Genomic DNA, 26334 nt, shown 5'->3' with positions numbered 1-26334 from the left:
ATTGTCTTTACAGCAGAGGCCCTCATCTTTTTAGTCATATCATGGTTAGGGCGGAACAGGATATTCCCAATTGGATTCTAGATGAGTCTGGTCGTTTCACTCTTAAATCGACTAGGACTTTTTTCTTGGATCCAAGAGTTCCCTGTGGTTGGGGTAAATTTATTTGGTCTTCATATCTTCCGCCTTCCAAAATTCTTGTCCTTTGGAAAGTTTTTCATGGATGACTTCCTACAGATCAGCATATTCAAAATAAAGGTCTACATGTTTGTTCTATGTGTACGTTTTGTGAAAAGCACGAGGAATCTACTCAGGATTTATTTTTTTGAATGTTCTAATGCTTTGCATATTTAGAGTTGGATTCGACTGATTTTTCCTACTTCCCAGTTCTCTAATAAGGATGATCTTCTCTCTTTTATTAAGAGTGATGATAGTCCTTTGGTTAAATTGATTAAGCTTGTTGTGATAACTTTTACTATTTAGATGATATGGCGTATGAGGAATTATACTCGTTTTCAGAATAAGATTGAGGTTTCTAGGGCTATTTTGGTTATTAAAGATTTAACTCGTCTAGTGGAAAATTCGTCTAAAGCTTCAATGAAGAATGATATGTCGGATTTCAACGTGATCAAGTTTTTTTATATTAATACTCGTACTAGTAAAGTTCTTCGTCCTCTTCCTGTTAGATGGGAGTTTCCTTCACCAGGCTGGGTTAAAATTAATACTGTTGAGGGTGCTAGGGGATATCCTGGTCTTGCTACTTGTGGAGGTATTTTCCGTGGGAGTATGAGGGAGTTTATTGGAGCTTTCTCTGCATTTCTTGAAGTTCAGACTGCTCTGGTTCCCGAGTTTTATGGGTTATACATGCTATGGAGGAAGCTCAAAAGATGGGGCTTACTAATGTCTGACTGGAATGTGATTCTGTTTTGGTTTGTATTGTGTTTACTGTTAGGACTAATGTTTCTTGGGAATAGATATAGTCTACCTATGTATCGTTTTTGTTAACATATGGGTTTTGGTCTAGTCCCCCCATATTTTTGTATTCTCTTTTTTTTTTCTTTTTTTAATAATATTTTTTTTCATGTGATGGCAAATGATTGTTGTTACTTGAGGTGTCAGCATAGCTGAGATGTCAAGTAGCATAGTGGTGCCTAACATGAAAGCTTTTATTTTAAAAAAATAAAATTAATAAGAACTTAATTATATAAAAAAAATTATAATTATAATTACATAGTAATATATTATTGTCTAGAAATGAAAAAATCATTTCTGCAATAAAAATTTTGTTATTACATTTCTGCAATATAATTACATTTAACAACTAATTATTAGTTATTTATCAAACAATTATAATCCAATAAGCTATGTTATTATCTTAAAACTTATAAGCTAAAATTTTATTAATAAGAAACTAATTTCTTCACTATTAATTTATAAATTATTTTTTTCAAATATTTTTTATATGAAAAAATATCATAAAAAATCATTTTACTTACGTGCACAAAATTAAAAAAGAAAAACAGATCACATAAAGGGCAGGAGAAATGGAGAGGAAGTGAATATAATATACCAAAAATTAACATATTTAATTATATTATAAATATTTTAATAAAAATGTGTATTTATGTTATAAAATTAATTATGTCATAAATATTTGAATAATACTTATTATTTTTACCATTATTTTAATTATTATTATTATTACTATACTGAAAAATATAAATAATAACAAAATATATATAACATAAATATACGTAGCATAATTATTTTTTTGAGTTACACCATAATAAATTATTTAACAGATACATTATTAAATTTGGTTCTTCATATTTTTTATAGAAAGTAAATACTATATTGTATTCCTTATAATTTGAGTTTTGCATGCTTATAAACAAACAAATGGATACCAACTACTTTATTAACATATTTGGGCCTCTTTCTTCTTCAATCAAACTAACTGTTTGTATTGCATTAATTTAGCTATAACATTGTTATTACTTTATGACATATTCCATTAAGTCACATTACATCATATCATATCATAGTTAAAGTATACATCATATCTCAATTATATAGATTATATTAAAAAAAATACTAAAATCAACAAAAAAACATTAAAAATCTAAACGAACCCATATTTATTATAGAAAAATATATTTAAACAAAAAATGTAATTTTAATAAGACTAGTGAATAAATTTTCCATTTTAGTTTTACAAGTTATTATGTAAAAAAAATTATATTTATTTCCTTATAATTTTTAAAATTTAGTATACTTTCGCTTAATTTTAAAAATTTAACAGGAAGCTTCGTATAATGTCCACTACTAAATGAAAAAAAAAATGATATAATTTTCTTTGTGGAAATCACTCTTAGATGCCATCATCATTACTAGTATTTAGGTGGTTCTATTTTGGAACTCAACTTCAAATCTACTTCTGAATGATGGTCTCACTCTACGCTCCGAGGGTTGGTATTTTAGTTTCTTACTAAAAGTGTTGAATAAAGTGTGTGCTCGAGAGTAGGACCTATAATATACAATTATGAATAATGCTTTAAAACAAAGTAAGGTTATCTTGTTGTTAAATAAAGATAAAGTGATATTGTCTTGACATAAAAATGCAATTTATTTCAAACTCTTACAAATACAAATCAATGTCATTGTTAACACACACACAAAAAATACTATGTTCCATTACTCCAGCCAAATAGTCATTGATTTGAGTAGAATGTGATAATTTAATGCTTGTTAAAATATTCATGATGTTTACGGTGATAATATAATCTCAAATCTTCATTAACATATAAATTAGGAATGATAAAAGTTGGATCGGGTTTGATGGAGTGGTCCTTCAACCCGTCATCATTTAGGTGAGACAGATCCATCTTTTAAACTCGTTAGTTTGTATTGATCTGATCTGTTTAACCTGCCAACTCAACGGGTCACAAACGGAATGATGCGAGCTAGCATATCAGCTCGTCCTTCTTTACTTTTGACACTTTTGAAAAGGAATATCCTGCTTTTGGATTTAAAATTAGTTGTGGTGAATGTTTTATATAAAAAAATTATTTACATTAATTTTTTTATACATAATTTGATTTATTAAAGTACAATTGATATTTACTTATTTTGTCAGACATTAAACATTCTTTGATTAAAATATTAAAGTTTGATTCAATTTTATTGTTTTTCCTAATCCAAAAAATATATCAATTATTACAACCAAATAAATAGATAAAAAAACAAAAAAATTGAAAAGTTACAGATAGCCCACCAACCCATTAACCCACCTATAATAAATAAGACAAGTTATCAATTTCAGTCCATATAACCTTGATGGATACCCGTCTCACTCGCTTTTGTAAAATCAATGACATCCCTAATCCTTAAAAAAATATTGTTCATGTAGCATATTTGAGTTTGATCATGGTCAACGATCTTATGTTAAATGGTTGACCATTAAATTTACTAGCACATATTTTTTCTTTGGTGTCATGGGAGCAACATTAAACGATCTAGGTCTATTTATTTGGGTGGCAAAAACATAAAAGATTCAAAATGCTATGATTTTGGGCATTATAAATGGAAGTATCCCTTCTTGTTTTACTTTACTGTTCTTATAAAATACCACTATCACATTATTAAAGCTTACGAGGGAATACCCTCAGGATTCACTTGAGCCGAAGAAAATTTATAGAGGTGTAAGAAGCGCTAAGCTCACAAGGAAAGGACAACAACAACACAAAGGGAATCGATTTTATTTTATTTTACTTTGTTATTACTTATTCATCCTTTCCTTCCCTTTCATATGATAATAACATTTGCGTTGGAAGTTGGTGACACGAGTTTCGTTAAGGAAACGCGAGATTGATTAGTGAGTGACCATTGCCGTTCGCTTTGAAAATGGTCATACTTTTATGTTAGTGCTGGATGTGGACATGCAACAAAGACCTATTTCCATTTCTATCAGTTTTTTCTCAAGAATCCTTTCGGTTTTCTTCCTCTCTGTGTTACTATTTTTCAGAATCATCGATTGAATTGCCCTCCATAATCAGAAAAGCAGGATTCAACAGCCACATGGGGAGGTATTTTGGAAATGAATGCTACCCAAAAAAAGTGGCATGCAAAATTTTCAATATTTTTGGCGTGGTCCTCTCAGAAATAAACCCAACCAAGCCATTTTGCGATTCTATTAAGGGATGTGGGGTGGTGAGTGCTCCCACTGAAAACGATGAAACTGGAGCACTCGTGTGTCTTAATGGGTCTGAGGCACACAAAGAGAGAGAGGGGATGTTGGTGTAGGACTTTAAAGAAAGTGACATATTGAGTCCTTCACAGAGCATTGCCCCATCTAAAAGGGCATGTGAGGCTTTAAGCTGAGCATCTCAGAAAGGCACGCCTCGCCCAGATTCAAATTATTTTCCCCTTCTCACCAACTTTTATTTGGTAATGAGATCCATGGCTTGTTATTGGAAGGAGGGGGAAGAGAAATAGATGGTGTTAAAGGTTAGTGGGGTCGTGTAAGGTGTGGGCGACAGGTCACATGGCATGTTAGGCCATTCTGCTGTGTCCAATAAGCATGTTTTTTGGAGCTTTCGTGAAAAAAGTTTGGAGAAGTGGAGTTGGCCATTCAGTCCATTCAATTTCCTTGACACATTCACTTTAATTTCCCCACAGTATCATAAAGCCTTATTGCTGGATGCTCAGCTGAGATAAAGACCAATAAATTATGAAATAGTGTAGGAGAGAGTTAAAATACATTGCAAGCTTTGCCATTCAATAGTAGTAACCCCAAAGAAATATGCATCTCATTTCAATGGTTCTCCAGTATCCACCTAAGCACCCAATATACCATCTAACCAAATTACCAACACTAACTTCACTTCAAAACATTGTATGTAATTCAGATTGAAACAGAGTAGTTTTTTTTATTGCCCTACCTCGTACACCTTAACACCATTATTGTCCATCACCTTCTTGTTTCTCAAGGACAGTAAATTTTGCAACCAATTCCCCCCACCTTTTTACTGAGGACTTTTCCCCCCACCTGCAACTGGGCTTCTCAGCTCCAAACTTTTTTCTGTTTGTTTGACTTTTGGTCTTTCATTGGTGAATGTGTGGTGAAACGAAACGAACAGTAGGAGATTGTCTTAAATTGGAATGATAATTAATCCATTTGGTAGCAGAAACAAACAAGATTCACATAAATGTGTAACTAACGTTGGATTACAAGAAGCAAATGTGTTTGGTGATAGTTAAAAGGCGATGCTCACATTCTCCGAGAGTAAAGTGGGACAAAAGTAGAGATATAGATACATAGATAGATAGATAGATTGATATGTACTTAACATTAAGTAGAGAGAAAAGGAGGCAAATAATAGTAACACTTTAAAAAATGGACAGACACGTGAGAGATGTCATACATTATGAGGAAGAAGGAGGAGGAGGAGAAGAAGAAGAAGAAGCGGCGGAGAGAAGGTTAAAGAGAGCGTTCATGGCTCGAACCTGCATCTCAAGCGCGGGTATGTAATCGATTGCTTCTTCCAGAACAACCGGTAACGGTTCTTTTCGGCAACCGGGAACCAACCGTCCCAGGAACCTCACTTTCCTCTGCACACTCGTTCCACTCTTCCCCTCCAGCCGGTGAACGCTGACGCGAGCTCTCTTTGACCGGCTAGGGGGCGTCGTTGCCACTCTCTGTCTCTTGTGTTTGGTGAACTTGAGCTTGAGCCGGTTGGTGAGGATGGCTCGGCTCCAGCGCGTCCTCCCCTTGGCCGTCACGGCGAGAACTCTGTCGGCGGCTTCGCGCACGGCTTTGCCTTTTGGCGGCGCAGAGCCGAGGTTGACTCTGGCTAAGGCTTGGCGCAGCTTGGAGGAGTAGATTTGTTGCTGCGCTTGGGATTTCCACTTGGGCTGCTTCTCATCATCTCGTTCCTGTGCTTTCTTCTTCTTTCTTCTCTTCACATCACGTGACCGCTCCGTGCTCGCCGTTGTCGGGTTTGTGATCATTGACGATGCTGGTGCTGATGACGATGATGATGCCATCTGAAGAATGTTGAATTCTTAAAACGGTTCTCTCACAGAAAGAGATGAGAATGTTGAAAGAGAATTACAGAGTATGAGGGATTGGTGGAGGAGAAAGGTTGAGAAGTAGAACAGGAACGGGAAAACGAGAGAAGGGAACGGAACAGGGTGGGTGGGTGAGGTGTTCCGTTTGAGTGTTCCCTTGAGTTGAGTTGAAGGGAAGAGAGGGACGGTGGAGTAGAGATATAAAGGGATCACAATCGCGATGGAGAGAGACTGCCAAACCACGCGTCCTATTTTTTATTTATTTTAAAAAATAAAACAAATTCTCTTTTATTTACTTGGGCCGCTTAGGCTTACTGGACTGGGTTTAACTTTCGGCACTTCTCTCAATTCCGGCCCAGCCAGCCTGTAAAGCCTATTTTTTTTCCCAAATCAAAATTAAAAAATGCATATGTTGCTATCGTGTTTGTAAACTGGTGACGTTTCTCTGTTTACAAATTATTCAGTTTGTAATATTAGTTTTTATATTTTGTAAAATTCACAATTTTCATTTCTAAAATCTTTACGTTATTTTATTTTTAATTACTAGTAGTATACATCAGATTTCTCAAGTTCTTGTAGTTGAATAGGCAATTTTAATGTAATTAATTAGTCTAGTTATACGAATATATTTTTATTGGTTTTTTCATATAGCTTTCTCTTCTTTTTGTAAAATTTATTTTAATGTGTCTACATTTGTTTAGTTATGTTTTAATTACATAACTTTATATTCAACTTTGATGAATTTTTTTAATAATAGAACTAGAACAAAAGAACCTACCAAAAAGGATGAAAGGGTTCTAAATAAAAAAATGTATATATTCTCTTCATGAAATGTATACTGTAGGATTATGTGTATTGACAAAAGTAGGTACATATTTAATTGAAAATAGGATTTAAAAAATATAAAGTTGAGCATAAGTGAGTTAAGAAAGAAAAAAGTGAGTAAAAAAGTTGAGACATAAAAGTTGTGGTCAATGTTTTGGTTGGGAAAAGCTAATGGTGCTTGATAGAAGGCACTGAAAATAGATTTTGGAGCGCTTGATCATTTTTTTGACATATTTGGGATAAAAGCTCATGCCATTTGATCTCTAGCATGTCTATCTCATAGTTGAAGATAATAGCAGAAAAATCCAGCGAGGTTGAGAGCGAAAGGACCCTTCTTGAAGATGACAAAGGTGGTCCATTGAGACACTTTATGCACAACAGTGAGACATGCATATAAAAAGGAGCAAAGGGATTGTACCAAAGGGTGGGAAGAATTAGGAAATGTTTTGGATAAAAACTAGAGTTCATCATATTACTGAACATGTATTAGTTATGGTTTAATGTAAGTTTGAAAATGTAAATACTAAAGGTCCTAAGTTATTGATATGGAAGAAGCTAAGGAAAAGTATTGTTTGGCACATTGGAGGAGTGATGGAGTGCATGATAGGTAAGCATTGAGCAACTGGATCCGCATTGGATGGGTGCATGATGCTGGCTTTCCATTGAGCAACTATCTCTTTTCATTCCGTGCAATCATTGTTGAGTGTGTGTGTGTGTGAGTGTGGTCATCCATTATAACATTAACAATAAACAAAAGAGGGATGCATCATGCGGTGTAGTGTTTCTCTCCCACTTTTCCATCTCCAAATTCTTTTGTTTTTTGTTGCCAGAGGTTTTGGATTTTTATTCTTTTCTCACATTGTGTGTGTGGACACATTTTTATACTTACTTTACAATTTAATTCTCAATCATTCATATTTATCTGATCATACCAAGCATCATGTTTGCCCCCATTTTATTTTCCTATTCTCTCTTCTTTCATATCATAATGCTTTTGCAAATTTAAGGGCCCTTTGCTTTGTCCCTACTTCATTGGATCATGGCTCGGGACTCGAGGGATACCCAAAGACAACTTGATAAAATTGCCAATCCTAAGTGAAGGGTGAAAACTCAAAAGTAGTTTGTGTTTATAGTAATGCCAAGGCAATCATAAGCATACTGCTCCTAATTCTTGCTAAAATCATGGTACCATGTGTAATAGAGCAACTATATTTTGAAAACCTAAATCACCACAAGGCATTATGATGTGCCAGCGAGGTTGTCTCACTTCTGTGAGACACAATAAGAGACAGAGACCACCAAAGACAAAGGATAATAAAAACAACAACAAAGTAATTAGTGGAGGGTAGTCAAAGATTAATTACAAAATTGTTCATGGCTACATTTGCAATGAAACAAAAATTATATGCCCTGATGAAATCTATTTTCGATCATTATTTTTTGTATAGCTGTTTGACATTGTTTGGTTATGCGGATTCATTGTTTGGAAAATTCATAGTTGACTTGAGTATGACGTGTTTTAATTTGTTTGGTATTAAGGTGGCAACATTAGCAACTGATGTAATGATGACAAGAACACAACAAATAAACAAAATGAATATGCTTAACGATGAACCACCACAACCAAGTTCCAGAAGCGAGGAAGAAGCATTCCTAACAAGAAACAATGTACTTAGCTGGCAATGATGTTCCAAGAAGCTGACGTGTCATGGAAGCCACCTGGAAGACGTGCAGTTGCTTCGGCCAGTTAGAAATAAGTAGGATGACAGCAGAGATGAAGAAACACCAACAAAAGCTTGTCCACTGGATCCAAGGCCGAAAGCTGTCCTTGTACGTCAAAACTGGACCAACTTTTCTGGGCCCAAACAAAGAGTAATGGTGTATTACCAAACATGATTTAGTTGACAAAAAAAACTAAAGAAAGATGTTTCAAACAATAACATAAAAAGGAAACACTGATTTCAGTTTCGATTCTTGGAATGTCCAAAACAAACTCGCCCATTGCTTCAATGCACACGCAATAAAATAATAAATTAAGGTGTGTAAGTACCGCCAATTGACTCTAAAATGAAGTCACAAAACAAAAGAAAAAAACACTTCTAAGTTTGGCAAGTCAATTTTTTAAGTCACAGTCCAAAACGCCACCCCCGTATCATAGGCATTTTTGTACAAAAGTGGGTTAAATTAAAACACAATTCATTAAAATAATGTAAAAATAAAACCATTTACAAAAGAGGGTAGATTGCATGTGATTTGGTCTAAGAATATTTGTATTATCTTCTACTAGTTTACATTGTGGTTCTTTTGTTTTTAAGTATGTATATGTTTCTTTTGGAATTCGACTATAATACTTTTATTGTTTATTATATCTTGATAATCAATCCAGATTGTTAATTTGTTAATTATATAAATATATAATTGATGATATTTTTAAATCCAAATTGTATTAGATCATAAATGGTGATACTATTATATTTCACTAATTGATAGTAAAAATTAAAATATTTGTATTTAAAATATCTCCATAATTTACATTTTTTATTTATTTTTTATGTGGTGTCCTAGCTCAAAAATCATAACCTTATCAAGACTACTAATCATCGACTCTATTACTCACAACTCAACGTTAGAAAAAATATTATCCCACTTCACACTATGCATAGATAAAAGTATGAAAAGTTACATAGTTGAAGAAAATATAAGGATATTAAACTGCAATTAGACTTTAAACACAAACAAAATTGATTTTCCGATGCGTGAGCGATCATTGTCCGTAAGGACTTATCCTTGGTGTATTGCGCAAATTTCTCAGGATACAACAGGAACTTCCTGAAAATTTCTGAGAATCAGAACTAGCAGGTTACTCTTAAAAGAGTAAAAACTCAATAAACCCAGAAAAATAATTATAAAGTAAAAGAATAAATCAAGAGATAAAAAAAAGAAGATGAAAAGGCGAGTGAAGAGGAAAGGTGCACGGTGGTGGTGGGTTGAGGAAGATGAAGAAGGTGAGAGAGAGGTGTGTATTTTGAAGCAAATGCATGAGGTATTTATAGATGAAGAAAGTAAAAAATGTCGCATCTTCAAACCCTAGTTGAGCCATGACCAATGCGTGAGCGATCATTGTCCGTAAGGACTTATCCGTGGTGTATTGCGCAAATTTCTCAGGATACAACAGGAACTTCCTGAAAATTTTCGAGGACCAGAACTAGCAGGTTACTCTTAAAAGAGTAAAAACTCAATAAACCCAGAAAAATAATTATAAAGTAAAAGAATAAATCAAGAGAGAAAAAAAAGAAGATGAAAAGGCGAGTGAAGAGGAAAGGTGCACGGTGGTGGTGGGTTGAGGAAGGTGAAGAAGGTGAGAGAGAGGTGTGTATTTTGAAGCAAATGCATGAGGTATTTATAGATGGAGAAACCCAAAACTGCCGCATCTTCAAACCCTAGTTGAGCCATGACCGCTGTCGGAGATGGGGGAAGACCCACGGGAATGGAGGAACCAACCACCCACGTCTCTTGCACCGTTCTCAAGATTCCGCAAGACCAGCAGTGCGAAGACGTGAAGGTTCCTGGTCGTGTGGCCACGATTTGTGGGTGGAGGGGCAACAACGCGCGACAATCTCGGTAGATCCAGTCTCCGCTGCACTTCCGAGATCTCCTCCAACGGTAACGAAAATCGATAGGTTTTTCTCACACACTATGTTTTCCGTTTCTGCACACACTCTGTTTTTCATTTCGCAATATTTACGGTTTTATAACAATCCCCCCACATATTACAAAAGATAAAACATAGAAATAAAGAAAGAAAAAGATTATGGGTTCATCTAAGATGTAATGCATCAGATCTAGTATAACAAACTATATGAACCAGTCTTAGATTAATGAACTTAACACATAATGTAGTTGGTATAGCAAACTATATGAACTAAGACACTTAGTATGTGTTAGAGGTTTATCAATCACAATACACCCCCGCATTACTTGTTGTTATTGCTGTGTTGCACTACAAGGCCCTGCGCGTGCCCGGTATTCATAAGTGCTATAGAGATCTTGCCAAGATCTCATGCAAGTGGCCCCACTTGACAATCATATAGGTCATTTCATCAAGTGTATGTTGCAAATCATACACCACCCATAAGGGATATGATAATCATTAAAAACTTTGTAAATCGTTAAAACTCTTTTACCTCAGAATTTTAACCACAAAGTTTATCCTCTCGATAATGCAATATCTAGCACTTTCACACACACCATAGAAATGGACAAAGTTGATCTTAAATCAATATTAGTGCTAGTAGAACTAACAATTGAATTGTTTTTACCCATATGAACCTTATTCATGGGATCTCTAGTCACAAAGGTTGGGTTTCCATCACTTGTTTGTTTGCAAGTGGCTTAAGTCTCATTCCCCTCGATGTTTCTAAAATTAGTTTTCTCCTAGGGATTTTGTCAGAGGATCTGCAAATTCTGTTCTGACTTGACATAGTCAATAGAAATCGTTCCACTCTTTAAAAGGTGTTTCACTAAATTATGTCTCAGTTGTATACGTATGTTCTTTCCATTGAAAGTTTTATTTTTAGCTATAGCTATTGTCGATTGGCAATCACAATGCATTGATACAGATGGGGTTGGTTTAACAGAATGTTTGCTAAGAAGTTTTCCAACCACTCAGCTTCACTACCAGCCATCTCGAGAGCAACAAACTCAAATTTCATTGTTGATCTTGCAATAATGGTTTGCCTGGCTGATCTCCATGTAACTGCACCACCCCCAAGTGTAAATACATAACCACTAGTGGACTTTGTCTCATCTGAATCTGTCTCATCTGAATCAGAGATCCAGTTAGCATCACTATACCCTTTTAACACAGCGGTAAATCTACTATATTCAATGGCATAATCCATTGTACCTCTCAAGTATTTCATGAGTCTCACAAGTGCATCCTAATGATCCTGACTAGGACATTGAGTGTATCTACTCAGTCTACCTACTGCATAAGCAATATCTAGTCTAGAAAAGCTCATTAAATGCAATAAGCTCCCAATTACCTGGGCATACTGAGTTTGAGAATTAGGTTCTCCTATGTTCTTCTTTAATTTAGAGTTAGCATCATAAGGAGTGCTCACTAACTTAAATTCATAGTAACCAAACATCTTAAGAAGTTTTTCGGTGTATTTTTCTTGGGATAGTAATATACTACCTCCATTCCTTATAATTTTAACTCCTAGAATCACACTTGCTTCACCCATGTCTTTGATCTCAAACTTAGATCTAAGAAACAATTTTATTTTAAAAAAAAATATCATTGCATGTACCAAAAATTAGCATGTCATCCACATACAAACATATAATGGCACATTCACCATTTTCAAATCTAGAATACACACATTTATCATCATCATTGGTAGAAAAACCTTCACAAAGTAAAACATTATTAAGTTCTTTATGCCATTGTTTTGGTGCTTGTTTCAAACCATACAAAGATTTTAAAAGTTTGCATACTTTTTCCTTTTGACCTAGAACTACTCATCCTTTAGTTCACCATTCAGAAAGGTTGTTTTAACACCCATTTGGTAAATTACTAACTTATGGATAAATGTTAAGGCTAGCAACACATAAGTAGAGGAAATCCTAGTAACATGGCAAAAGTATCAAAGTAATCTATGTTATGTTTTTGAGTAAAACCTTTAGCTACTAATCTTGCCTTATATTTCTCTATAGATCCATCAAGATGGTACTTCTTCTTAAAGATCCACTTACAACCAATGAGTTTCGCTCCTTTAGGCATATCTACTAAGGTCCACGTATTATTTTTCTTAATTGAATCAAGCTCAGCTTTAATGGCCTTATCCCAATGTTTAGCATCAAAAGCACTAGTAGCTTCTAAAAAAACTTATTGAATCATTTTCAACTAGATAAGTGTAAAAGTCATATCCAAATGATGTTTTCTTTCTCTGTCTTTTACTTCTCCTAACATCCTCACTCATGGCATCACTAGCATTATATATAGGTTGTTCGAATGTACCACCACTCTTTAGAGGAAAGATATGTTCAAATAACTCAACATTTTTCGTCTCTACTATAGTGTTACGTTCAATTATATCACTATTAAGAACTAGAAACCTATAGGCAGCACTATGTTTCGCATATCCTAAGAACATGTAATCAGATGTTTTAGAGCCTGTTTTTCTTTTTCATAGGATCAGGTAACATCACTTTAGCTAAACACCCCCACACTCTTAGGTATTTCAGATTAGGTTGATAACTTTTCCACAACTCATAGGGTGTTTTACCAGTTTTTCTATGTGGTATCCTATTTTGCAAAAAACACGCGGTAAGGAGAGATTCACCCCACAAATTATCAGGAGCATTAGAACTAATAAGCATGACATTCATCATTTCTTTAAGAGTCCTATTTTTCCTTTCAGCTACTCTATTACATTCAGGTGAATATGGTGGGGTTACTTCATGAATAATACCTCCTTTAACACAATAATCATTAAATAAAACATATTCACCACCTCTATTTGATCTAATTCTTTTAATTTTCTTATTCAATTGATTTTCTACTTCCGCTTTATAAGTTAAGAACATGTCAAAAGCTTCATCCTTATGTTTAATTAAATACACTTTGGTGTATCTAGAAAAATCATCTATAAATGTTACAAAATAATTTTTACCACCTCTAGACATGGTTTGTTTTAAATCTACAAGATCGATATTAATTAAACTAAGAAGTTCAGTTTGACGTTCTACAAAGTGACATGTTTTCTTCATTATTTTAGATTCTACGCATATATCACATTTACTATTTTGTTTGTCATGCATGTAGATAAATCCTACTCGTTGCAATTTCATAACATACGAATAATTCACATGTCCTAATCTAACATGCCATATATCATACGAATCAACAATATAAGTAGAAGATTCAAATTCATTCATAACTTCATAAATGTTCAATCCAAAAAGACCTTGATCTCAATATCCCTTCCCCACAAAAATATTGTTTTTTATCATAACAATCTTGTCAAATTCAAGTGACACTTTAACCCTAACTTTTCTTAGCAATGCTACAGAGACCAAATTAACTCTAATCGATGGCACATGTAGCACATCACTCAAAGCCAGAGTTTTACCAAATGTGAGTTTTAGAAGAACTTTTCATTTTCCTAAGACAGGAGTTGTCATGGAGTCACCGAGGTAAACTTGTTCTCCTCCATCCCCCACACTTGTGTAGAAGGTAAACACATTTCTGTTTGCACAGATGTGCCTAGTAGCCTTAGAGTCTACCACCCATTTGCTCACATTTGTCACAAGATTTACTTGTGAAACGACTGCCACAATTGTATCTTCCTTTTCAGCTAGATTTGCCTTAAGGGGATAGTCGTTTTTGGCCATATGTCTGCACTGAGATGCATGATTACCAGACTTTCCACAAACAAAGAAATTACCTTTTTTTTCTTGAAAGTGGGGTTAGTTCTATTGGGACGAGAGAATTTATTATTATATTTCTTTTTGTGATCAGATTTTTTCTCGTACCTTTTTGGAGTTAGTTTGTTTTCTGCCACGTTTGCTTTGGCAGACAAAATTTTGGCCTTTGCAGCAGCGCACTCCTTCTTGTTTGTGTCTTCAATGATGATGCGGGTGATCATATATGATAGTGACATTTGTTTGTGTCTGAGCTTCAGTTGTTGTTTGTAATCCGTCCAAGATTGTAGAAGCTTTTCGATCAAGAGTTCGGACACGAATTCATTCAATAAGGTTATGCTTTTAGCTTTGATATCTTCAAGCAGCTTGTGATATTCGTTTATCTGGATTTTGATGTCTTTGCCTTCGATCATCTCCCAACGGTAGTAGTTTCTGATCACGAACCTTTGTCTATGATGTCTTCGATAGTGTATTTAAGGATAAGAGAATCCCAAATATCTTTTGCTTCCTTATAAGAAGTATAGACATCGAACAAATTGTTAGATAACACACTGAGTAAGGTGTGACAATATACCTTATTTGCATGGATCCAATCATCAACTTGTTTCGCAACCATGCTTGAGTCGGGTTTGGAAGTTGTAAGTGCAAAAGCAACTTCGTACATGTCCAATAGGGTGGACACGCATTCTTGCCAACGTCAGAAATTCTGACCGGTGAAGACTTCAATTTTCGAGACATATGGAAATGGTTTTGCATAAATGGTTTGCATTGCGGAAACAACATTTGACGTTTCCGGAGCAGCGTTGTTGTTGTTGTTCGTATTTTCAGCCATAAGTACTTACGATTGTAGTAAATGAGGCTTTAAACATGAACAAAATTGATTTCCCAAGGCATGAGCTATAACTGTTTGTAAGGACTTATCCGCAATGTATTGCGCAAGTCTCACAAGATAAAAGAGGAACTTCTCAAAAATTTCTAAGAATCAGAACTAGCAAGTTACTCTTAAAAGAGTAAAAACTCAATATACCCAAAAAAATAATTATAAAGTAAAAGAATAAATCAAGAGAGAGAAAGAAGAAAATGAAAAGGTGAGTGAAGAGGAAAGGTGCACAATGGTGGTGGGTTGAGGAAGATGAAGAAGGTGAGTGAGAGATGTGTATTCTAAAGCAAAGGGATGCGGTATTTATAAATGGAGAAACCCAAAACTGCCGCATCTTCAAACCCTAGTTGAGCCATGACCGCTGTCGGAGATGGGGGAAGACCCACGGGAATTGAGGAACCAACCACCCACGTTTCTTGCAACGTTCTCAAGATTCCGCATGACCAGCAGTGCGGAGGCGTGAAGGTTCCCGGTCATGCCACCACGATTCATGGGTGGATGGGCAACGACGTGCGATAATCTCGGTGCAGATCCAGTCTCTGCTGCACTTCTAAGATCTCCTCCAACAATAACAAAAATTACTAGAATTTTCTCACACTCTATTTTTAAGTTTTTGCACACACTCTATTTTTCATTTGGAAATCCAACTTAAACTTCAATTATAACCGTTACTAAAAGATAATATATATAATTTGGTCATCAAATATTACTTTGATTTATATTTGTGTTTTTTAGTTGTATTTAAAAAAGAGACATCTTCCATTTTTTCAATTAATTCATAAACAATATTCTTTAGTTAGCTTATATTTTTAATCGAGGTTATAAATATATACTGTAATATCTTGTTATGAGGCAAAGTTACCGAGTGAAATATAATTTTTCATGTTGTCGCCGAATTAGATGAGAGACTCTTTTGTGCAAACTATCATGTTTAGAAAATATTTTTTATACTATATAGAAGGATCATAGATAAATATTTTATTTTCTAAAGCACATCTATCCAACGTCAATAGTGTGATATTTTTATTTTGAAATATAAAATAATTTAAAATAAACCAACTACAAATATTATTATTTAATTAAGTGTTTCAAAAGATTTAAGAGTAACTAACCTTTATCATATGATAAATTGTTTTTTAATTTAACACCATAAGCACAAAATCCCATAATATGAATCACTATGTTTTTAAAAAAATATTATTTTATTCACTCAAATAATTATTCAAATAATATGATTTAGAGTAACATTTCAGAATTTAATTATTAGAAAATCAGATTACGTGATTGAATAAATATGATTCACAACTCGATTTTTAGACAACAGAATTTCCAGTCATTTTTTTTATTTAAAAATAAGGGAAGAAAAATTTAAAATAAAAAAGATTACCTTAAAAAACAAATATTTTGAATAAAATTGTAGAAAAATATATTTTAAAATTAAAAATTTAGAGAGGTAATTATACCAAGAAATAATATTTTATAAAAATAAATATATTAAAACAAATAATTTAGAAAAATAATTATATTAAAAAAAATTATTTAAAGATATTACAAAATTAAAAATAATTATTTTAAAAAATAATTATTTTAAGAACGAATTAATTGAAAAAAATTATAAAGAAAAAAAAAATTGGTATGAAATTAAATATTTAGAGAAGTGATTATTTAATTCTGTATTGAATTAAAAATATAATATTAATAACTATTTATTTATAAATAAAATGAAAATTAAGAAAATGTAAATGTAAATATAAAAATAAATCCTGTTAAAAAATATTATAAGCTAATTTTAAATTTTTTTTTAATCATACACATAATTATTAAAATAAATAATTATGATAATAAGAATAGATAAAAAAAGACAAGGAATATTATTCTTCATAAATAAATTATTTTTATAAATTATTATTTTCTTTGAATAGTTATTTACGAAAAAATATTATATTTATAAATAGTTTAATTATTATATCTATTATTCACAAATCAATAATTTAAATCATATAAAACATTTTTCATTATATTTTAAAATTCTTTCTTTCCTTTTTTATCTATAAAACTTTCCAAATTTAAATTAGAAAGATAAGTTATTTAAAAATTTATAAATATTAACTATGGTAACAAAATTTTTTATTTACATAGTTTTAAAATTATTGATTTTTAAAATATATGCTTTAATAAATAATTCTTTTTCACAATAATTACTTTTTAGAAATTTAAATTATAATTTTTTTCTTTACTTTTAAATAAAGAAATTAAAATTTAGCTCTTGACCAAATTTAAACTTTCTTTTTGATAAAATTACATCCAATCATGTTCAGTGTCGCATGGTCTAAATCCTACTATTTTAGATAATTATTTAATATAAAAAAAATCAGAAAGTATATTTGGGCCAAACCGTAAGGCCCAAAACATCAAAGCAACCAGCACGCCCTGCAACCAATTCAATGATGATTGTTTCTTCCTGCACCTCCACAAGTTCTTCTGCTACCCCATACAAAATGTGAAAATATCTTTTTATCCTTCTTGTATCATTCCTATAGAGTAGTTTCCGGATTATGTAATCCGGACACACATTTGAAAAAAGACTTTCAAATTATATAATATGGAAGCTAAAAAAGACTTTCGGATTAAATAATCCGAAAACTAATCATGCATCTGAAAAGAGGTTTATGAATTATATAATCTGAAAACTAATTACGAATTTGAAAAAAGACTTCCGAATTACATAATCCAAAATATTACACAGAAATATTTTTGGAAATATGAAAATGCATGGTGAAAGAAGAATATATGACAGGAAGAAACAGCCTTCAAGGATCAGTCACCCTTGTTTCTGTCGCACTGTTTAAGCCACGTATCATGGTTATACAATTGAAATTTGAATCATTAATTATTTTTTAATTTTTTTAATTGTGAATTAAACTTTATTATTATGAATAATAAAATACATAATAAATATAATATAATATATTTTTAAATTAAAATAAATAATATGAATAAATGTTGAATTTATAATATAAAACAGAAATTTAAATAATTATTATAAAAAATAAAAAACAATGTAAATAATTTTTATTTTAAAATACAGTTTTAAAAAAAAATCTTAAATAATAAAATAAAAAATTATTGAAATAATTTTATATAAAAAATAGAAAGAAAAAAACATAAATTTAAATAATTATTTATAAAAAAATGAAAATAAGAGTTTTTATTGTAAAAAACAGTTTTTAAGATAAAATAAAATAAAAAAGTATCAGCAGTTTTTGAAAGAGGATTAACTTTTTTAAGAGGTTCTTCAGCTCATTTAAAGAATAATTCACTGAAAAATGGTAGGTGTAGTTTATTTCAAATATTAAAACCTCAACCAATAACTTTACCAAATAATTTTTTGTCTTTCAACCTTATCACAAAATTTTACAAATCTTCTAAACCCCTCACTTTTCCCCTTTAATAGGTAAATTCAAATTTTCTTTATGAATTCATCACAAAAGGAAGAAAATACCTATTTTCTCCAAGTGAATTGTTGTCTAGAGGGTCACAAACATCTCAATATACAACCTCCAAAGGCTTCTTTGCTCTTTGAAATCCAGAGTTTTTGAAATTCTTTCTTAATTGTTTTCCAAATAGGCAACCTTCACATGTCTTATGACATAGGTTGATTGGTGGCAACCCTGTGACCATTTGTTTACTGCTTAGTCGATTCAAACTCTTGAAATTCAAATGGTCGAATTTGTAATGCCACAACAAATTGATGAAAAATGAAGGTTAGTCTTAAAAGTCTTATTTTTAGACAAAGGTGCCTTAAGAACTAACCTTGATTTTTTATCATAGATCTTGATGAAATTCTGCTCCATTGACATTTTGAATCCCTTTGCCAGTAGTTGGCCTAAACTGAGAAGATTATTCTTCATCAATGTAGTTAAAAACGCAAGTAAACTCGCAAAATCGTACGATGCAGCGAGTTCGGAGGCCAAAACGAGTTGAATCGGACGGTGGATCCACGCCGGAGCGAATTGTATCGCGTCGGCGTGGAGCTCGCTGGATCGCTGCATCGGAGACCGTCTCTAAGCTGCCTCGTACTGTAGTGCGGCATGTTGTTTGTCCTAAATTAAACCCTAAATTTTTTTAACCTAGCGTGGCCCAATGCGGCTAGTACGACCCAAATCATATTTTTGTAGAGTGAAGAGTGAACAATCAGAAACCCTAAAGAGAGAACAAACATCGCACCATAGAACTCCATCACTGCCGCTCGCGAATGCCATTGCCACCAGTTGCGAACACCACCGCCACCGGTTGCGACTTCACTGCTGCCTCTCACAAATGTCGTTGTTGTCGTCACGTTCTTCTCTTCTCTCTCATTCTCCATCACAGACACTATGTTATTTTTTTCTTCTCCAAGAGAGTGTCTTTTATTATGGCTTTATGAAACTAGTTAGTTGTTTTTTGTGGGAACAATTTATGTGAAGTTAGTTTTTTTTTTATGAACAATTTATGATTTTATGAACTGTTTTCAGTTGTGTTATGTATTTGAATATTATTTTTCATATGTTAGTAACTCTTACAAGTCGAGTTACGATCTTTTAGCTCCTTTCCGATCCTTGTACAAGTTACGAGTTTGACTACATTGTTCTTCATTGATAGCACGTATAGGACATCATTCATGCAATCAACTTTTCCATCTTTACAAGTAAATCTGACCTTGCCAATTCCTTCAACAGAGATCATACAATTATCTGCAAATCTCACACTATTTTTTACATTAGAATCAAAATCAATAATCCACTCTCTGTTGCCAGTCATATGATTGGAACAAACTGTGTCTAAGTACCAAAGCATCTTCATCCTAATTTGTAGTGGCCATCAATAACACTTATCTGAATCTTCTTTAGCTAGATGTGCTTCATCTTTCTTGGATAATTTATCAGTGTTGTTTTTGTGATAAGCTCCCCAACATTCAGCTGCAAAGTGACTATACTTGCCACAATTATGACACTGCAAATTTCTTTTATCGTGGAATTTCTTGGATCCATGATCTTGAATCCCTCTGTTAGCAACCAACTTCTGCTTCTGCACACTGTTTTGACTCTAGGTTTGATTGCTTGAGGCAGGCTAGTCACTTGATTGAACTTCTCTTGCTTTTCCTCTTCCTTTCTTTTTTCAGCCATTTAAAGAAAGACTTTCATAAAAATTCTTGTAGAATCGAGAATGAAGTTTTCATTTTGTACATGTCAATTCATGAATTAGTAACTGCATCCAATCTCCAAAAAATCCCAATTCTTTTGAATTTTTTTATCTTTTTGGAATGGAATAGTTACAGAATCCCCATGAATAGGACCAAACCTTATTCTGTGGTATTTACATAAGATTCCTCTTTCTCATTCTTAAGCAAGTCCCCGAGAGGGCTTAATTGATCCATGATTTATGTTTTGTTTTTCGTTTCTTTTTCGTTTGTTTCGATAGATATATTCATCAACCTTTGCCTTTGCTAGCAGTTTGAGCCTGAAAAACTTGTTATACTACATTTTCTTTACCTTTTCTTAGAACTAACCGTTGCTCACGTGCTTCAAGGGAATTTTGGAGTATTATACTGTCATTGCATCCAAATCCTTGGATTCTTCAATTGTCACGACAATGTGATCAAAGGCAAGAGTCAAAGTTCTCATAATCTTCTCAACCACATTTGAATTAGGCACCTGCCCATCACAGCCTCACATAGAATTTGCAATTGCTTGGATTTTACTAAAATAATCACACATTGATTCTTGATCAGTCATGGACAACAATTTAAATTGTCTTATGAGTGATTGCAATCTCACCTTCTTAACCCTGTCAGTATTTCCATATGTCTATTTCAGTATGTCCCAAATATGATTAGCAGATTTAGCTTTTGAGATTTTCTGAAAAATGACAGCTGAGACACATTGATGCAGCAACATCCGTGCCTTGCAGTCAATCTTTTTATTTTCTTTTAACTGCTTCTCATACTTTTTCTCTTGCTCCTCAGTTTCAAGCTTGGTTGAATCTTGAAACTCAATCTTGACAACTTCTTCCAATTCTTGAAAACCAATAATGACTTCCATCTCCACAACCTAATCATCATAATCCTTCCCATCAAATGCTGGAAAACTCCCTAGAATCATATTAATTGCAGCCATGACAGTTACCACCCGCAACAGTCAACTCCTCTCTTCTTGGGTTGTAATTATACAGATTCTCATGTGCTCCAACAGTGTTCCAGCAACACACTCCTCACACTATCTTTCGGGAACCACAGAAGTCTCCTCCCTATGCTATTGATACCACTTTGTGGAGAATTGATATGAATTGAAATTGTAAAATGTATTATTCATGAACTGCATTGAACAAAAGTGTACAACTATTTCAAACTAGAATAAAAGGAGAAACATTCTAAAAACATATTTAACTTATTCCAACCAAATTTATGAATAGATTATATATATATATATATATATATATGATTATATATATATATATTGTATCCAAAATGCTAGCACCATCGAAGAACCTTGCAATATTTGCTAAAGAAGTAGTAGAACACCATTTATCATTCCATAAATTAATAAAAGTACCACTGAAGTGAAATAGTCCATTTATACATATTAAAGCTATAATCTAAAAATCCAGTAATCATCATATTGACCAACTGAATTTCTACCCATCATGCTAAGAGATTTACCTTTCCAAGATGCTAGCTTCAATTTGACTTTATCAGCCTAAGGTTGAAGAAATCGACACTTTGGAGCACCAACAACGATAGAAACTCCTAAAAAATTGAAAGGCAAACAACCATGACTACAATAAATAATACGTTGAATTTTGGTGAGAAATTTGGCCGAATTATCCATGGTGAAAAAACTACTTTTAGAGTTATTAACATATTGACCAAAAAAAATCACCATATGTTTTAAGAAAAATACTCAAATTTCTAAGAGACTTAATATTCCCTCTAAAAAAACAAATATGTCATCAACATATAAAATATGAGAGGGAGTGAGATAACCTAGCGGACTAGCCATATGTAAAATTTTCTTATCATTCACAAGCTTAGAGATATCTCTACTAAGAACTTCCTCTACAAGACAGAAAAGTAAAGGAGACAAAAGATCACCTTGTTTGACATCTTTACTGCAAGGAAAAAACCCCACCAAACTGCCTTTTATTATGATCTAAAGCATGGATGAACGGAGAATTGTACTAATCCAACCGAAAAACAAATGATGAAAATCAAAACGTGTCAAAACTAATAATAAGAACTTCCAACTCAAAGTGTCAAAGGCTTTGTGAATATCAGCTTTGTAAGCCATATTACCTGCTTTAACCTTTTTAGAAAGCATGTTAATAGCTTCAGAAGCAATACCAATGCAATCCTAAACCTGTCTACCATACACAAACCCATATTGATTAGGAGAAATGATTCTAGCAGCCACAAGTGTAAGCCTATCCGCCAATATCTTAAATTTAAAATTAGCAACAACAATTGACTTGTAATATTTATATCTTAGGAATAAGAGATACCACGTTATTGTTCATTCCAGAGATAACCCAATTTTGTTTAAAAAAATGTTGAACAACATTGCAAACATCTGTCCCAATAATGTCCCAACAAGAATGATATAAAACACCACCAAAATTATCAGAACTAGGAGCACTATTACCATTAAGATTAAAAACAACAGTCTTGATTTCCAAAAAATCAGAACATTTAACCAATATCATATTCTCCTAAGAGGAAACTAGCTCAAGAATACAAAAACTAATAAAATCTTCCATATTACTTGTATCTGAAACATTAGAAGTAGACTCAACATAAAATTTTTTATAAAAGTCCAAAATATGATCCTCAATGAATTTAGGATCCTCAGTAACCTCATTATCAATCCGTAGACAATGAATTCCACCTGTTATTCCTCCTTTTGACCACAACATGGAAAAAAGTTGTATTTCGATCTCCATCTTTGAACCATAACATCTTAGCCCTTTCTTTCCAAAACAAATATTGACAGTGAAGAGCATGATTAAGCTCCTCTTTAGCAATCTTTTCTTAACAGAAAAACCCATCAATATCAGAAAAATCAACAATCTCTAAGTTTTGTTGAATACCAAGGAGGAGACCTTGCTTAAGAAGAACTGCATTGTGAACATTACCAAAAGAATTTTTATTCCAGTCTCGGAGCTCAATTTTCAACATTTTTAACTTATGTTGCAAAATAAACATAGGACAACCAACAACCTTATTAGCCCAAGAATCATGAATAAGCTTTAGACATGAAGTATCTTGGAGCCACATAGAAAAGAAATGAAATTGCTAACCTTTCTCGAAGAATTACTAGCAAGAGTAACAAGAATATGGGAATGATCAAAACAATTTTTAACAAGAACCTCATAAGTACAAGAATCTCATTCATCCAGACACACTCCATTACATAAAGCCCTATCTAGTCTTCTATGAATTCTATGAACCCTTTCCTTCCATACACCAAGTATAATAAGATCCAGTAAAAGGCATATAACAAAGATCATTAGTATTAATCCAATCAAGAAATTCATTACAAAAAACCTAATTAGGAGCCACCACCCTTTACAGTCATTCGTCGAGAGCACAACATTAAAATCTCCGATAATACACCAAGGCCATGTATAGAAACTAAGATCCCTCCACAAAAATCGTCTAGCCAAGTATGTGTTAGCACCATAAACACATGCAAAGCTAAAACATTTATCATGCAGAAGACAAGTTACAGAAATAAATTGATCATTGACCAATAATTTTTTGACAAGATTAAAAACTGACAAACACTAAAGCTTAGTAGCTTTATTAAGAATATGAGACATAACCACCAAATGCATATTAACAGATTTGAAAAGGACGTCGAAAGCATCAATGTACGACATCATAGGTTCAATAAGAAAAACCAAGAGGGTTTTATGTAGTTTAAGTAAACTGATCAACATCTCCATAATTTTGTGGTTTACCAAATCCTCTAACATTCCAGAAAAATGAAAAGTCCTTCATTGTAACATTGTAGAGAGAATTGCCTTAGCAATTTTTTTGGATTTACCCGTCCCCTTAGGTGGTCTCCCTGGTTTTCTTTTAGTGCAAACTATTTCCTCCCCGGTATCACTGACATCCTCCTCCATCTTATTAGGATCAACCCAAAATCTTGAAACAACATCTATAGTTTCCAAACCATCAAGAAAGGAAAAGTGATTTTGTAGGACCAACAATAGTGTTTTAACATCCTCAAGAGATTTAAACTGTTGAGGGGAGGTATGAGGCGATGAAGATGGTACAATCACAATAGTAGAGACATCCACATGATGACCATCAATTGGAGTCTTAATTAGTGCTTTAGAAACTACAGGTGATTTAGCCATCCGAGGAGAGGTAGGACGTAACGGAGATGGTACAACCACAAGAGCAGAGACCTCCACATGATGATCATCAATAAGAGTCATAACTGAATGTGACTCTGAGCCCTTGACTTGCATAATAGCAAGTGAATTCTTTAACATCCCCAGTTTTGGGAAATTCAAAGTGGGAGTGGACAACCCGTGCCTGGATGGGGACCTATCATGATCTGAGGCATCCTCGAGAGAAGGTATATCTGCAAAATCATCCTCCTTTCCATTTGTTTTATCATAAGCAAAGTGACCCTAGAGTGACCTTGTATTAGCCCCACCATTAGCATCAATTTTCAATTTATCAGTGGGGCCTTCCATGAGCTTCGACTGTGGATCTTTTTTCCGATACTCCTTACGTTGTTTAGGAATTGTGATCCTCCCATGTTCCCGTTCATCAAAAGTTGTCTTTTGAGAAAGTTTATGTTGAGGCCCAGGAGCACGACCATGATTACGAATCACCCGACACTGATCAAGCTCATGCCCAATCATCTTACAGTGAGAGCAAAATGGAGGGAGCCATTCATATTCCACACCAAAGCTACAAAAGCAAAGTCTGAATGTTCATCCAAGAGGTGATCGGGAAGAGGGGACAACAGATCAATATCAACCACCACTCTAGCAAACATACCCCTATTCTTTCTCATAGTATGCTCATCCAAAGACAAAGGAGTACCAAGATCTCTGATGAAAGAAAATATTACCCTTGGTCTCCAATACTCCAAAGGCAAATTGTAGATTCTAACCCAGACCTGAGTTTTTGTACTCTTCATGGTAGCTGAAACAAAGTTTTTTGTATGGGCAAACAATCTCAAGAAACCAAGAAACCAGGAGATAACTTTAAGGAACTCATCCCGAAGACCCATCACATGTCTTCTAAAGAAGCGAACTCAAACTCATAGAAACCCTTCCCAAGAGAAATTGTTTTCCATGGTCCAAGAGCCTTCCACACCGACTGCAATTTTTTAGTTAAATCAGGTTTGTTAGAGGTTTATCACCCTTAGATAAAATAATTTAACTATAAAAGATAGATCTTATAATACTCAAGACCCGCCAAATAATCTGTCTCATTAATCGGACAACAATCATATCTCCCTTAATACAAGACATAGGTAACAAATAGGTAACTAAGACAAAGAAATGTCACATGTATTTTCAAAAGATAAGAAAAAAAATCTTTCTTTGACTAGACATATCATATACTTTCTTTGTATAGATATATCATATACTTTCTTTGTATAGATATGAGGTAACCGTAGAATCCTCCATCATTCCAAAAAGCTAACTAAACAACTCTTTGGAGGAGAGAGAACAAATAAAGTTGCCCGAACGTTCTGCACTAGGAACCGCTTTGAGAACGCAAACCCCACACTTCCACACCACAAGCTGCGCCGTTTGGAAAAGCAGCGTGCAGACCCAGCAACCCACGTTCACTGCACTTCTCCAGAACAACACCAAACCTGCCACGCCACTTCAGTACCAACCTGCACAGAACCGCAATCCGCCACCAGCCCAGGACGAAAACGATATCCGCGCACCAAACCCTCCACGAAACAGACCAAGAACCCCAAGAAACGGAACCCTAGCTGCCGCACACCACCACGAGCGGCACCACCCCCGTCACGCCTCCTCCTACGCTCGTCGCTGCCACACTAGAGCGCGACCCGCAATGCTGCACTTCCGATCGTCACCAATGCCGTGATCAGGTCGAAGCC

At 33.7% G+C, this 26334-nt stretch overlaps 1 protein-coding gene across 1 annotated transcript; it reads right to left on the bottom strand.

The window, feature by feature from the left end:
- Positions 1-5318: 5318 nt before the first annotated feature.
- LOC137807026 (transcription factor bHLH147-like) lies at positions 5319-6253 on the bottom strand. Its single transcript, XM_068607444.1, has one exon. The coding sequence runs from the start codon at positions 6040-6042 to the stop codon at positions 5422-5424; it is 621 nt and encodes a 206-aa protein (XP_068463545.1). The 5' UTR covers positions 6043-6253; the 3' UTR covers positions 5319-5421.
- Positions 6254-26334: the final 20081 nt, after the last annotated feature.

The sequence above is a fragment of the Phaseolus vulgaris genome, chromosome 3, assembly GCF_000499845.2.
Source record: "Phaseolus vulgaris cultivar G19833 chromosome 3, P. vulgaris v2.0, whole genome shotgun sequence".
Classification (NCBI taxonomy): Eukaryota; Viridiplantae; Streptophyta; class Magnoliopsida; order Fabales; family Fabaceae; genus Phaseolus; species Phaseolus vulgaris.
The sequence above is the reverse complement of the archived record's forward strand: the minus strand, read 5'-3'. Positions and strand labels throughout refer to the sequence as shown.

Excerpts from the sequence above, each read along its gene's own strand:
- LOC137807026 (XM_068607444.1), bottom strand. The coding sequence starts at position 6,042 with ATGGCATCATCATCGTCATCAGCACCAGCATCGTCAATGATCACAAAC.